We start from the raw sequence: 12,473 nt of genomic DNA, 5'->3' as shown, positions 1-12,473 counted from the left end.
TTATTTAATTGAATCCATTAAATTACAGTGAGCATAGTGATATTAAAGTCTCACGTTATCTTATCATGTGAGATTGCCAATCAAATGGTTGATGTAAAATTGCATTGCGCGCCAGACCAGCATTAGCTTCAGACTTGATCTTCTATAATTTATCATCTATTTGTGGTCTTGTGTAATTTATCAGTTCACAATCAGAAAAGATGTGCTTATGTCAATTCACTGTCAGAAAAGACGTGCTTATATCAAGATGTGATTTTTTTTCCATCAACAAAGATGTGCTTATATACTATGTAAAACGTATGATCCTAAGTTCTACAATTATAATAATGAGTTAGTTCATGTAATATTGTCTTATAAATCTTTACATAAACAAAAAAAAAAAACTATTGTCATATAAATCTTGCTAAAAAAAAATTTATCATATAGATTTCAATTTCCAATTAAATTATCAAATAATTATATATATATATATATGATCCTCTGTTATCCGACAAAGGACCAAACACAATATGACTTAGTAAGTACTCTCTAAAACAAATTAATACTATTTGACATAAATTAGTCAGTATAATCCGACATATCAAACAAGCTTTTAAGGTTCACCATCAACTTTTTATGTGTAAATATAGCTGCAAGCTAAACATAATTGACCAACAACCTTTCGTTGTTTTGATGAATAATTGGTGTATGTTGACTATGAAGATAATGAAACAAGGGGTGAACAAAAAATCACACCTAACCAAAACTAAACAACACACCTACTTATACTTTTCCCTCATATGCTCAGCAGAAAATTCCTTCCTAGTTTCAAAAACTCTTTCCCAAGAAATCTTCAAGTCCAACTTGGTGATCCCCCCTTTACCTAGAAAAAAAAACCGACTTGGCCAGGCGACTACGACTTTTTTTTTTTTTTTTTTTTACTCTTGGACCGCCAGAAAGTTCAGATTAGATGACGAAGAAGCGGTGTGCTATTAGCCACGCACGCGTTTCAAGAAATTAACGGCTACGGTTCTCTCACCCTCCCAATCCAACGGCTCACCTAACATTTCATTAATTTCGCGCGACTTAACCTGCAAAGCTTCTTGTTCCGTCGCCTACTAACCTCACACGCTGTTGCACGAAACAACGAATCGCCTCGCGACGCGTAAGGTGTTATTTTAATTATCTCGAGAATTGATTTTTGGTGATTGGACGAGCGCATGATCCAATACTCACAGGCGGTGATGAAGTCGTTAAAGTCTGAGTTTCACCATTTGTTGGTTTGGGGAAGGCCAACGCTAAAACAGAAAGTAAAAGATTCTAGCCGCGTCAAGAAAACGACACAGAATCTGGTCGTTTCGAGGAAGTTACGTTAATGCCAGTCTTCCTCTCTCCAACATTTTACACTTTCAAAAACGCTTCAGCTTTCTTCTATCTCTCTCTGCTTTCGCTTCGCAAGCTTTTGGACTTCAGGTGGAAAACATTTCTTTGATTTAGTATGTTATTATCAAATTTTCTTTAATTGTTTGGAATTTTCTGTTTAATGAGATTGATATAATTGTAATTTGTTCGTTCACTTTTTTTTTTCTTCATGATATTGATAAAATTCCTGAAAATTTGGAGAGGTTTTATGAATCTGGTCTGGAATTTGACGGTTCATAGGCTGTGATCATGGAGAAATGAATTTCATAAGAATTTGTTATGTTGTTTTATGGGGATTGATGTGGTAGATAGGATAGGAGTCAGGTGAATTAGCAAAGTTATTTAAAGCTACATCCATAGATTTCAATTGTTATTCAATTCTTATCATACTGAATTCCAATTGGCAAAGAAAAAAGAGAGGAAGAAAGATTGTATGCTATGCATAAACATACACTGGAGGGAATTGATGGTGATTGATCAAAATGCCTCTCGAATGGCAATGAGTTTTGAACTGATTAGTTGGAGTTGTTGTAGTGCTTACTGGGTTGTGCTAAGTTTCAGTTTATGTTCTTGAACTTGAAGTTGGCACATTGACTATATAAGAACACTTGAAAGGTTTGCTATTGGTGTGTTTATGCTCAATATGAAGAAGGCCCGAAATGAGAGCAAAGCGCTACGAGAAAAGAGAGAAGAGATTAGAGTGGCTGAATATGACGCGGTTCGATGTTGATAAGTAGATGGACTTACTATTAGAATATGAGCATCCAACCTGAAACCAATTGGCAATGGGTGGAGAGGCCTAAGATCATTTAAACTATTATGCAAGGCATTAATTTCCCGATGAGGGATTCACACTCTCAAACTTAGGGATACTGTTGTTGAAAAGGTGGTGGCAAAACAACCATGAGCTATTTAGTCTTTTGGTGATTTTGTGAGTATTAGTTTCCTGCATCTTCAATTAGGGAATATTCTTTTCTTTTCACTAGAAACAGTATAGCTTTTAACATAGATGGGATTCCATTTCAGGAGTTTATTTTCGTGCAATAACAACAATAGGGTAAAGCAGCAGTTACAAATTTGAAACATCTCATAAAGGTTCTTGTGTACAAATTTATACTTTGATTGTTTAATCGTTTAGAGTTTCAGCTCACTTAGTTGCAAATCTATGATCTTTCCATTTTCTTGAGCTTTCTTCCCCCTTTATCTTTTCTTCTTAATGTTAATTTTTACCTTATTGAGTTTTTTCTAGGGTAGTCATCTCTGATTTCTGTTTGTAGGTTATAGAATTATTTATGAATACACTTTGTGTTCTATTTCCCTTACTATGTGAATGCTGGTTTGTTTGGATGCATTTTGTCTAGAACCTGACCTGTTCTTTTCCTTTATTCCCCAAGCAAAGATTGGTGAATTTAAATTACTCTTGGCCCAATCTGTACCGAGTCTCAACTGATGGGATGGGGAAACATCTACAAAAGACGGATGAAAGTTTGCACAGTTGCATTAATGATATACCTTGATTACAAGGTAAATTTCATTCATTTCTGTTAATTTATAGGTGGGATATTTAAATACAAAAAACCATATTAAATTGTTATTGTTTTTTCCTTTTATCACTGAAGGCTTTGCAGCAACGGGAGAAATGGATTAGCAAAACTAAAGGAGCTACTTTATGGGAAAGTGCTCATGAGCGCAATGCTAAACGTGTTCTCAGTTTGATAATAGAGTTGGAAGGTTTGTGGGTGAAACTTGGGCAGTATCTATCTACAAGAGCAGATGTACTTCCTGAGGCATATATTAGCCTTCTCAAACAATTACAGGACTCTCTTCCTCCTCGTCCTTTGGAAGAGGTTATCTCTATAGGTTTCAAACTTATAATATCATTATACATTAGACTTGCTGAACAATGTTGGTAAAAATATTGGGTTTTTCTGCCTTTGATGTTGAGAAAACCTATATCTGCTTTCTTGATGTTATTGATATAGTGTGTTGTGTTCTTTTGATACTATTTACTGTTTGCAGATCTTTTAAGTTCTGTCATTCAAACTCTTCATCAGGGAGAGGATTTTTTATCCCTCTTTGTCGTAGGCTTGGCCAGGTTATAGCCTGGTCTAGCCAACCTTGAGTTCCGCTCTTGATCTCATTTGTTAATTCCAATAATTAGGGATCTATTTTTTATTTCGCTTGCTAACATAGTAACAACCCCATTTCCTGCGTCTATAAGTTTCTACATACTCCATGCATCTGCTTAACCTTTTGACCTCCCCTCACTCTCAATTTTATATTACAATTATCATCTGCTAGTACTTCATTGGCTAAACTGAAAATTTTGTTTCCTCAGGTTTGTCGAACCATACAGAAAGAGTTCGGAAAATCAATGGATGAGTTGTTCTTAGATTTTGTGAAAGTTCCTTTGGCAACAGCATCAGTAAGATTTTCATACTCTTGAGTGGAAATATATGGGCACTTAGCTCAGGGTCATTGCTAATTGATACTCTGATTCTAGGAAAACTAAAAATCTTACTGGTTCCCATTGTAATTTATGCAGATAGCACAAGTCCATCGTGCTACCCTGCTTAATGGGCAGGAAGTAGTAGTTAAAGTTCAACATGAGGGCATCAAGACAATTATTTTGGAGGTTTTTCATACTTCGGGTTTTAAAATTTTGGGTTAAAATAAAATTAAGATCACTATAAGATTGTGTACTTTTGTTTTGCAGGACTTGAAGAATGCTAAGTCAATTGTTGACTGGATAGCATGGGCAGAGCCTCAATTCAATTTTAATCCTATGATAGATGAATGGTGCAAAGAATCTCCCAAAGAACTTGACTTCAATCATGAAGCTGGTATAATCAAGTTGTCTGAGATAGTCAGATACTTACTAGTCTAGTTCTTGTACCAGCTCTCTGACGTGCATGTGAATTTAGTTCCTTCTTCTTCTTCTTTTTTCCCTTTTTTTTATTTTGGAAAGTACATGTGTGGTTGTGCGGAAAGTGGAGTCATTTTAGGAAGAAGTGGAGCTTTAGTGGAAGGCGTTATACATCATACAAAATGACCACTCAGTTGACTGTTAGTCATGATAATTTGTTTGGTTTTGTTCTCTTTTAATGAATTTTTCAGTAATGAGGCGCTTTGGTGTTGAAAATGCATGAGCCCATTTCCCAAATTGACCACTCAGTTTACTGTTAGTCATGAATTACCTGTCTGCCATACTCCTAGATTTTGTCTTAATGCTGAAATATTATTTATCCTTTCAGTTTTTGCAATCTTGATGACAGTTTGTTTTAAATGGGCTTGTTTTTTTTTTTCTTGTCTAAACTATTTTTGTTTATCTACTCTTTGTTTCTGTAGAGAATACCAGAACAGTGTCTAAAAATCTTGGCTGCAAAACCAAATGTGACGATAACACACGTGCTGATCAAGTAGATGTTTTGATTCCAGAGGTTATTCAGGTACTATATGCTTCATTTGTCTAATGTTAATGTATATGCTTTGCAAGCACAATAGCATTTAACCGAAAACAGTATGAGCAATTCTAGGATATAGGGATTTGAGATTGTTGTGGTTGTTCTTGCATGTCTCAATTTATATGAAAAAACTGAAGATAATGTATAGTGGTTGATCTAATTCATTTCTATAAATTATGGATGCTGTCTTTCCTTTTTCATGTATATTACTCATTTACTCTGCCTGCTGCTTTTGTTGACAGTCAACAGAGAAAGTCATCATTTCAGAGTTTATGGATGGCATTCGTTTAAATGACATAGAATCACTGGAAGCATTTGGTGTTGACAAACAAAAGGTTATTGAAGAAATCACACGTGCATATGCCCACCAAATCTATATTGATGGATTTTTTAATGGAGACCCTCATCCTGGTATCCCTCTTCCCCTCCGCTGTTTTTGTTTCAATTCGTTAGTCAACAAGTTTCCAAAATATTATGTTCTACTTGGTTTACTGCTCTGAGTCCCTTTTGCAGGAAACTTTCTTGTGAGCAAGGAACCTCCACATCGTCCTGTTTTGCTTGACTTTGGGCTTACAAAGAAATTGTCAAGCTCTTTTAAAAAAGCGCTAGCAAAGATGTTCTTGGCATCTGCAGAGGTTTGTGCAAACTGCTTTCAGTTTGATATCTTATGGTTAACTTGATGTTAAGAAATTTAGGTGAGTAGGCTTCATGATTTAAAGAATCGACCTTGGCATCTACTTAGGTTTTAGAGCCATTAAAAATTTCTCTCTATGAAATGAAATAGCGACCAGTAATGCTGTAATTCTTCTTGGGCATGTTTTAATTCTTTCCTTTTAGATGCCTAGGATCAGCATTTTCAAAAAAAAAAAATTAACAGTACTGTGATGATTAATAGTAATGCCTTTTCAACTGATGAAGGTTGATTGTTAGAATAAATAAATGCACTGTCAGTATAAACGGGGAACAATCTGCATTGAATTAAATTACTCAATGATGAATAGTAATGTGTTTAAATTATATCTTCCTTCTGAGTGTATTTTACTTACCTGTTTGATTTTTTTTTCTAAGGATTATTACTAAAAAGTAATTCCTTTTGAATCATGAGATTGCAATGGTTTTTTTGTCACAGGGGGACCACGTTGCTCTATTGTCTGCTTTTGCAGAAATGGGTCTTAAATTGCGCCTGGATATACCAGAGCAAGCAATGGAGATAACAAGTGTATTCTTCCGTAGTACAACACCAGCCAACGAGTATCATGTATGTGTGCAACAAGTTTTGAGATTTTTCATTTTGGGCTTGTTAAATTGTTTCAATTTTCCAACTTCATAAGTCCTCTCCGATTCGGTTTAATTTATGTACTTATGATTTTCTTAAGGAAACAATGAAATCTTTGGCCGATCAAAGAACAAAAAACATGAAGGTTATACAGGATAAGATGCAACTTAACAAAAAGGAGGTTAAACGCTTTAATCCTGTAAGTTTTATGTATAATGTCCTCCTATCCATCGTGCTTCTCTGCTATGTTTATTGATTAATTCCATCTGTGCTTAATTTACGTTTTTATTAGGTTGATGCATTTCCAGGTGATATTGTAATTTTTGCACGAGTCCTCAATCTTCTCAGAGGTCTGTATTCAAAATTTTCTCTGCTGATGTTAGTATTAAGTAACTAGACCTTTTAAATTTATCGTTTGACTTGGATTTAGGGCTTTCTTCCACAATGAATGTCCGCATTGTATATCAAGATATCATGAGACCATTTGCCGAATCCGTTTTACAAGGGTAAGTCTATCCTGATATTGTTTTTTGTTAGTTCGTTTTCATATCCGATTCATTTCTGATGGAACCAAAACTTTTCAGAAACATTAATAGGGGACCAATGGTAAACGATCAGTGGGTCTATGATACACCTGCCCACTCTGATGTGGAGGCCAAGCTAAGGCAACTCCTAGTTGAGATGGGGAATAACAATAAAATACTTGGAGTTCAGGTGTGCACCAATTCATCTGTTGATATGATGCCATGAAAATCTGAATAGTTCTTTTCTGTTTATGCACCCTAAAGCTTGATATTTTATTATCTTATTGTGCTCTCTTATACCTTCCATTGCAAGTCTGAGTTTCATTGCAGTGGTGTTGCATGTTCTTTGAATGCTGATCTATTCCATTTAAAGTTTTTTTATTTTAAGGGTCTGAATTAGCTACTTTTATGTTAGAAGTTACTTCTATGGGTTTGAGATTTTTTATGCCAGAATGCTAGATGCCCTTGAAATTGTCCATTTATTTTTACTTATGCTTATGTATTGAGGAGGTACAGAGAGACTGACGTGAGGTAAGATTTTCTGTATAAGAGCAATGTATGCATGTTGAAATTCTGTCCTGAGTAAGTGTAATATTATAAAATGGAATTACATTCAAAGAATTCTGAACTAAGAGGTGTAAGATGACAACTAATTAGGCGGTACAATTAACACAAGACGTCTCTCAATTTCTTTTTAAGGCATGTGAAAATGGTTTCATATTTTTTGGATAGGTAAGTTGTTGATTGTTTGTTTCTTTGACTCTTTTTTCTCCGAAGTTATAATTTGAATCAAATTTTCATGTTTGCATTAAGGTATGTGCCTACAAAGATGGTAAAGTTATTATTGACACTGCTGCTGGAGTGCTTGGTAGATATGATCCTCGTCCAGTTCAGCTTGACAGCCTTTTCCCGGTTTTTTCTGTAACAAAGGGTATAACAGCTGGAATGCTACATTGGCTGGCTGACACTGGGTGCGTATTAGTATGGTTCCGGACTAAGCTCTCGTTTCTTTTTTAGCATCTTCATGGCTTGGTAGATGGTATTTCATTGTGTGAGGTGGTGTGGATTACCCATCGCATTCTGCATAACAGGGGAATCCATCACAGTAAAAACTTCCACGATTTGATCCATGAACAGAAAAAAAATGACATGGTTAGGTATTACCTGTATGGCTTCAGGAGTTTGATAAAATACCTATGGTGCATGTTTACTACGTTGTTTTGATATAATAGTATGACGAAAGAACTTTGTCAATGCATGATATCTTTCTGCATTTAAGTTATATAATCTAAGTTATTTACAGAAAATTATAGTTGGTGTTACTGTAAAATTACACATGGTAATGTTGATAAACAAGGTAAATGTTTCTAGTTATTCTGCTTTCAGAAAATTGAAGCTGGAGGAAAATGTAGCAAATATATGGCCAGAATTTGGATCAAATAGAAAAGATCACATAAAGGTATATAATTTGTGGTTCAACTGCTGAGATACTTATTCCAAGTTCCAACATCCATTAAAGCTATAAACGTTTTTTATATTGCTGTGATTATTTATTATTTTCTTTTTTATTTAGGTCCATCATGTGCTTAACCATACATCCGGACTGCACAATGCGTCGGCAGACATTGGCAGAGAAAACCCTTTGCTTATGGCTGACTGGGAGGAGTGTTTAAACCGCATTGCCATGTCAGAACCTGAGACTGAACCTGGCCAGGAGCAGTTCTATCACTATCTTACTTATGGTTGGATATGTGGTGGAATCATTGAGGTATAATTGCCTGTTTAATATTCGGTCAACCGTTTAGTACTGTATGTAGTGGAATCATTGAATGCACCACCGTGAATTCCCATTTTCAAAGCTTGCTTTGTATATTTTCTAATTATCTGTTTGGATGGAACAGCATGCATCAGGGAGGAAATTCAAAGAGATTCTTGAAGAAGCATTCATTCACCCCCTCCAAATTGAAGGCGAGATGTATATTGGAATCCCTCCAGGCAAGTGTACTATGTTTTTGCTTCATTAAATGCAAGGAATATGTATCAAGGATCTGCAATCACACGTCTTTGTTTTTGTTGATTGATTGGTCTATATCAATAGGTAACTATTGGTTCAGTTGTTTATCAGAATGTATTCTGGTAATCATATATCTGGGTTTTGATTTATTATTATTATTATTATTATTATTATTATTTTATAAATTACCCTGCTTTTTTATCCTCTTTTAGGTGTGGAATCTCGACTTGCAACCCTTACACCAGATACAGAGGATTTGAAGAAGCTTTCAGGACTTAGCAGTCGAACGGACCTGCCATCCTCTTTCCAGCCAGACAACATTATACAACTTGCTTCTGTATTGCCTGCTGTATTTAACATGCTAAACATTCGTCGTGCCATAATACCTGCAGCTAATGGACATTGCTCAGCTCGAGCTCTTGCACGTTATTATGCTGCCTTAGTTGATGGTGGTGTTATTCCACCGCCTCATTCCTCTTCCTCTAAGCCAGCTCTTGGTAGCAACCCTCACATTCCCAAGTATCCTGTTAAGAGCTCACCCAAAAAGCAAAAAGGTAGCAGAACCAAGAAGGTAGCTGCTGCTTTCAGGTGCAGAACAAATAAATATGAGCAGACACCACAAGACCCAGACCAGGATATCGTTAGTCATAGTAGAAACACGAGCAACGATAGCGACACCGGTTTGACTGAGGTCATTGTGAGTCCCAAAAAAGACAATGATGGTAAGATCTTTAGCAACCCCAGAATTCATGATGCTTTCTTGGGTGTAGGGGAATATGCAAATTTGGTTAAACCAGATGGGAACTTTGGACTTGGGTTTAAGAGGTATCGTTCGAAGGACGGGTCCCTTATTGGATTTGGACACTCGGGAATGGGTGGATCCACAGGTTTTGTTGATATAGAAAACAGGTTTGCCATTGCTGTGACCGTGAATAAAATGACATTTGGAGCTGCGACTGGAAGGATAATTCAGTTTGTTTGTTCAGAGTTAAACATCCCAGTGCCAGAGGATTATTCAAAATTCGCAGAAAGCGCATCTGAGGTGGGAAAACCTTTGATCAATTGAGGCTGGAAATTTATAAGCCTTTTTTTAACCCTTCATTCCCATTATAACCTGTATCACACATTTTGATTCCAAATACTACTGGTTTTACCCCCATATGAACGAGTGTATATACTATAGTATTATACTTTATAGTTATAGTGATTGTAATTTAAACAGTACAGTTTACTAAAAGTGAAAATTTGAGCTCACTTGAGATTATTCCTTTTCATTTCATTTTCCTTGTTGCTGTTATTTTGTTAGTTACATCATCGCGGATCTATTCCCTTTATTAGTCTAGTGATACGTTGAAATAGGTCTCAAATTTGAATTTCTCATTCTAGTGATTACAAAAAGAAAAATAAAAGCGTATTACCCAATTCAAAGATTCTCTTATATGGTTTATGATTAGTTGTAGAACTCATAGACAAGAGGATGACATTATTTGTAATTCAATGCTCATTTTTCACTTCTTTCTCATATTTTTACGCAGGAGAAAAAGTGTTGATAATAACTCCCTAAATTAATAGTCAGGACCTTAAAAATCTTTTTTCTTTTTCAGTCCTTGTGTATTATTTCTTTAATGAATTTAAATCCACAACCACATGGAAAGTTGGGAAGGAAGATTTAAATAGTGTAGCAGATCCCACGTGAGATGATGGCCAGTGCATGCAGACGATTAGACAAAGAACAATAATTAATTGGAAAATAGGTGGAATAATTTATTGTTGCAAGTACGAATATCGGAATATATAAAAACAAAAACGCGGTTTTCTGCCCCTTCATGTGCTCTCTAAAATAGTTGGAGGAATTTTCACCCCCAATAAAAAAGTAGTTGGAGGAAATTGATCTGCAATAATAAATCTCATTTCTTTCGAGCTCCCTTCAGTAATTTAAATTATCTTCAACTGGGTTTTTAGTTATGAAGAAACATTATCAGTGTGTCCTCCATGACTCCATGCTTCAACCAAGTGCAATATATTGCTATTTTCATTTTCTTTGAGACTGAGTCACTCTTATGAAGAATTTGACTCTCATTTTCTCTTTTTTAAAATTCATCACTAGTGATCTAGCACGGTGATATGTCACTATTTCTACCCTCGTTAAGAATGAATTTTGTTGATTGAACATACTGAAACTAGCTTTAGATATTTCTAATGGACAATTTAGATTAAAAGTTAATTAACAATAACAAGATAATCCAAATTTCCATTATATGGGATCTTGCCACACTCTCGAGACCTTCCTCTCTGTTATTTTCTTTCAAATGTTGCTGATACACCGACCAAACTCTAAAACAATTATGACAGTGTCCTCTCTGCATTGCGTCAATGCCACACACAAATTCATATTCAATATAGCAATTGCCAGCTTATATTAAGAATCTTAAAGATCGATCAAACAAACAATTATCACAATTAATAAACTATTGTTGCAATGGCTTTCATGTAGTTTCACCAAAACAACCAGGGTTTTTTCTCATGGCCAACACTATAAAACTGTGGACAGTAGCCATGGAGGAAATCACACATAACATTTCTCTATATTTCAACACTTTCCTTAGTGTTCTTGGATATTATATAGGGGCATTATGGGAATAACTGGAGTTTGCTCTAGGTTACTTGGGGACTTGGTTCAAGCCTTTGGAGGGGTCTCAAGGCCAAGCACAGAATGCAAGCCACAAAATGGCAGTTGCAAGCCACAAAATGCAAGCAAAGTTGATGAGTCTATGGCAAGGGCACTGATCACAGTGTTTGGGATGGAAACCAATGGAAGAATCAAGAAGGAAAATGCGCGGCGGGTGGTGGAGAATCTAGGGTTGATATGTCATGAGGAAGACAAATCGAGTTTCGACTTGCCAGGGGATGATCATGAGGTGCCAGTGGAGGAGGTTCTTGGTGGTTTGGAGGAGGAGGACGATGGGTCCAAGCGCAATGAGCTTTTGCTCGAGGCATTCAAGATTTTTGATGAGGATGGTGATGGGTTTATAGAGGCTGTGGAGTTGAAGAGGGTGTTGGAGTGTTTGGGGTTGGGGAGTGGGTGGGATATGGATCAGATTGAGAAGATGGTGAGGGTTGTGGATGTGAATTTGGATGGGAAGGTTGATTTTGCTGAGTTTGAGTTGATGATGGGGGTAAAATGTTAGAAATGCATTGCTTATTCTTTTCCTCAACAGTATCTGTTGTACCAATTTGTATATGAAATGGATTCAAAATCTTTTTCCATCAGCAATGCCCAATTATTTGTTAACTGATTGTTTCTTCTATTTTTTTTCTTTGACTATAACTTGCTAAACAACCTGAAACAAAATTCCCAGAAATTTGAAGCATAAACCAAGATTGGTCACAAGGGCTTGTTTGAGACTGATTTTGAAAGTGCTAATATTGTTTTCTAACAATCAAAAGCGATTATGATATTGTTTGGCAAAAAAACCTTAAAAGCGTAATTCTAGGTCATAAAAGGACTTATTGCAAAAACAAAAAAAGAGCAGAAGTGCTTGCTACATAAGCAAATCCCAAACTGCCACAAATCAATTAGAATGCTCCACACTAAGCCTACAATTATCTTTTGAAAGTAAAGCAAGAACCCCAACAACTCATCATCACACAATTTCATGTCAAAATGATGTATACATCTTGCATTTATTATATAGTTTATGGGATGATATTAACAATGTAGATTCAGATTTATGCAGATTTTAAAATATTATATTGTGCATAAAAATCATTAAGGGTGAAGTGTTTGACATGTT

General features: G+C 35.7%; 2 protein-coding genes across 6 annotated transcripts; both read left to right on the top strand.

The window, feature by feature from the left end:
* The first annotated feature begins 1,301 nt into the window (after nt 1-1,301).
* Nucleotides 1,302-9,958, top strand: LOC103320134 (ABC1 family protein). Of its 5 annotated transcripts, none has more exons than XM_008221765.3 (19): nt 1,302-1,452; nt 2,801-2,925; nt 3,021-3,248; nt 3,740-3,826; nt 3,947-4,036; nt 4,118-4,244; nt 4,750-4,850; nt 5,108-5,276; nt 5,379-5,500; nt 5,995-6,123; nt 6,242-6,340; nt 6,434-6,491; nt 6,572-6,647; nt 6,726-6,855; nt 7,479-7,636; nt 8,052-8,124; nt 8,239-8,433; nt 8,567-8,660; nt 8,892-9,958. In XM_008221765.3, exons 2-19 carry the CDS (start codon nt 2,851-2,853, stop codon nt 9,743-9,745), a joined length of 2,865 nt encoding a protein of 954 aa, XP_008219987.1. In that variant the 5' UTR covers nt 1,302-1,452; nt 2,801-2,850; the 3' UTR covers nt 9,746-9,958. The 5 variants fall into 5 exon arrangements, with proteins under 5 accessions (XP_008219987.1, XP_088901583.1, XP_016647746.1 ...); XM_089045457.1 differs by having other exon boundaries at nt 8,037-8,124; XM_016792260.2 differs by having other exon boundaries at nt 1,311-1,452; nt 2,796-2,925.
* A 1,303-nt stretch (nt 9,959-11,261) lies between these two features.
* LOC103320156 (calmodulin-like protein 3) lies at nt 11,262-11,971 on the top strand. Its single transcript, XM_008221788.2, has one exon. It carries the CDS (start codon nt 11,313-11,315, stop codon nt 11,865-11,867), a length of 555 nt encoding a protein of 184 aa, XP_008220010.1. The 5' UTR covers nt 11,262-11,312; the 3' UTR covers nt 11,868-11,971.
* The last annotated feature ends 502 nt before the right edge of the window (nt 11,972-12,473 follow it).

Source organism: Prunus mume, linkage group LG2 (assembly GCF_029339155.1).
Source record: "Prunus mume cultivar Tortuosa linkage group LG2, ASM2933915v1, whole genome shotgun sequence".
NCBI lineage: Eukaryota > Viridiplantae > Streptophyta > Magnoliopsida > Rosales > Rosaceae > Prunus > Prunus mume.
The sequence above is the reverse complement of the archived record's forward strand: the minus strand, read 5'-3'. Positions and strand labels throughout refer to the sequence as shown.

Excerpts from the sequence above, each read along its gene's own strand:
- LOC103320134 (XM_089045457.1), top strand. The coding sequence starts at position 2,851 with ATGGGATGGGGAAACATCTACAAAAGACGGATGAAAGTTTGCACAGTT. Across the intron at positions 3,249-3,739 it reads CTCCTCGTCCTTTGGAAGAG|GTTTGTCGAACCATACAGAA; the intron begins GTTATCTCTATA and ends TTGTTTCCTCAG. Across the intron at positions 5,277-5,378 it reads TAATGGAGACCCTCATCCTG|GAAACTTTCTTGTGAGCAAG; the intron begins GTATCCCTCTTC and ends TCCCTTTTGCAG.
- LOC103320156 (XM_008221788.2), top strand. The coding sequence starts at position 11,313 with ATGGGAATAACTGGAGTTTGCTCTAGGTTACTTGGGGACTTGGTTCAA.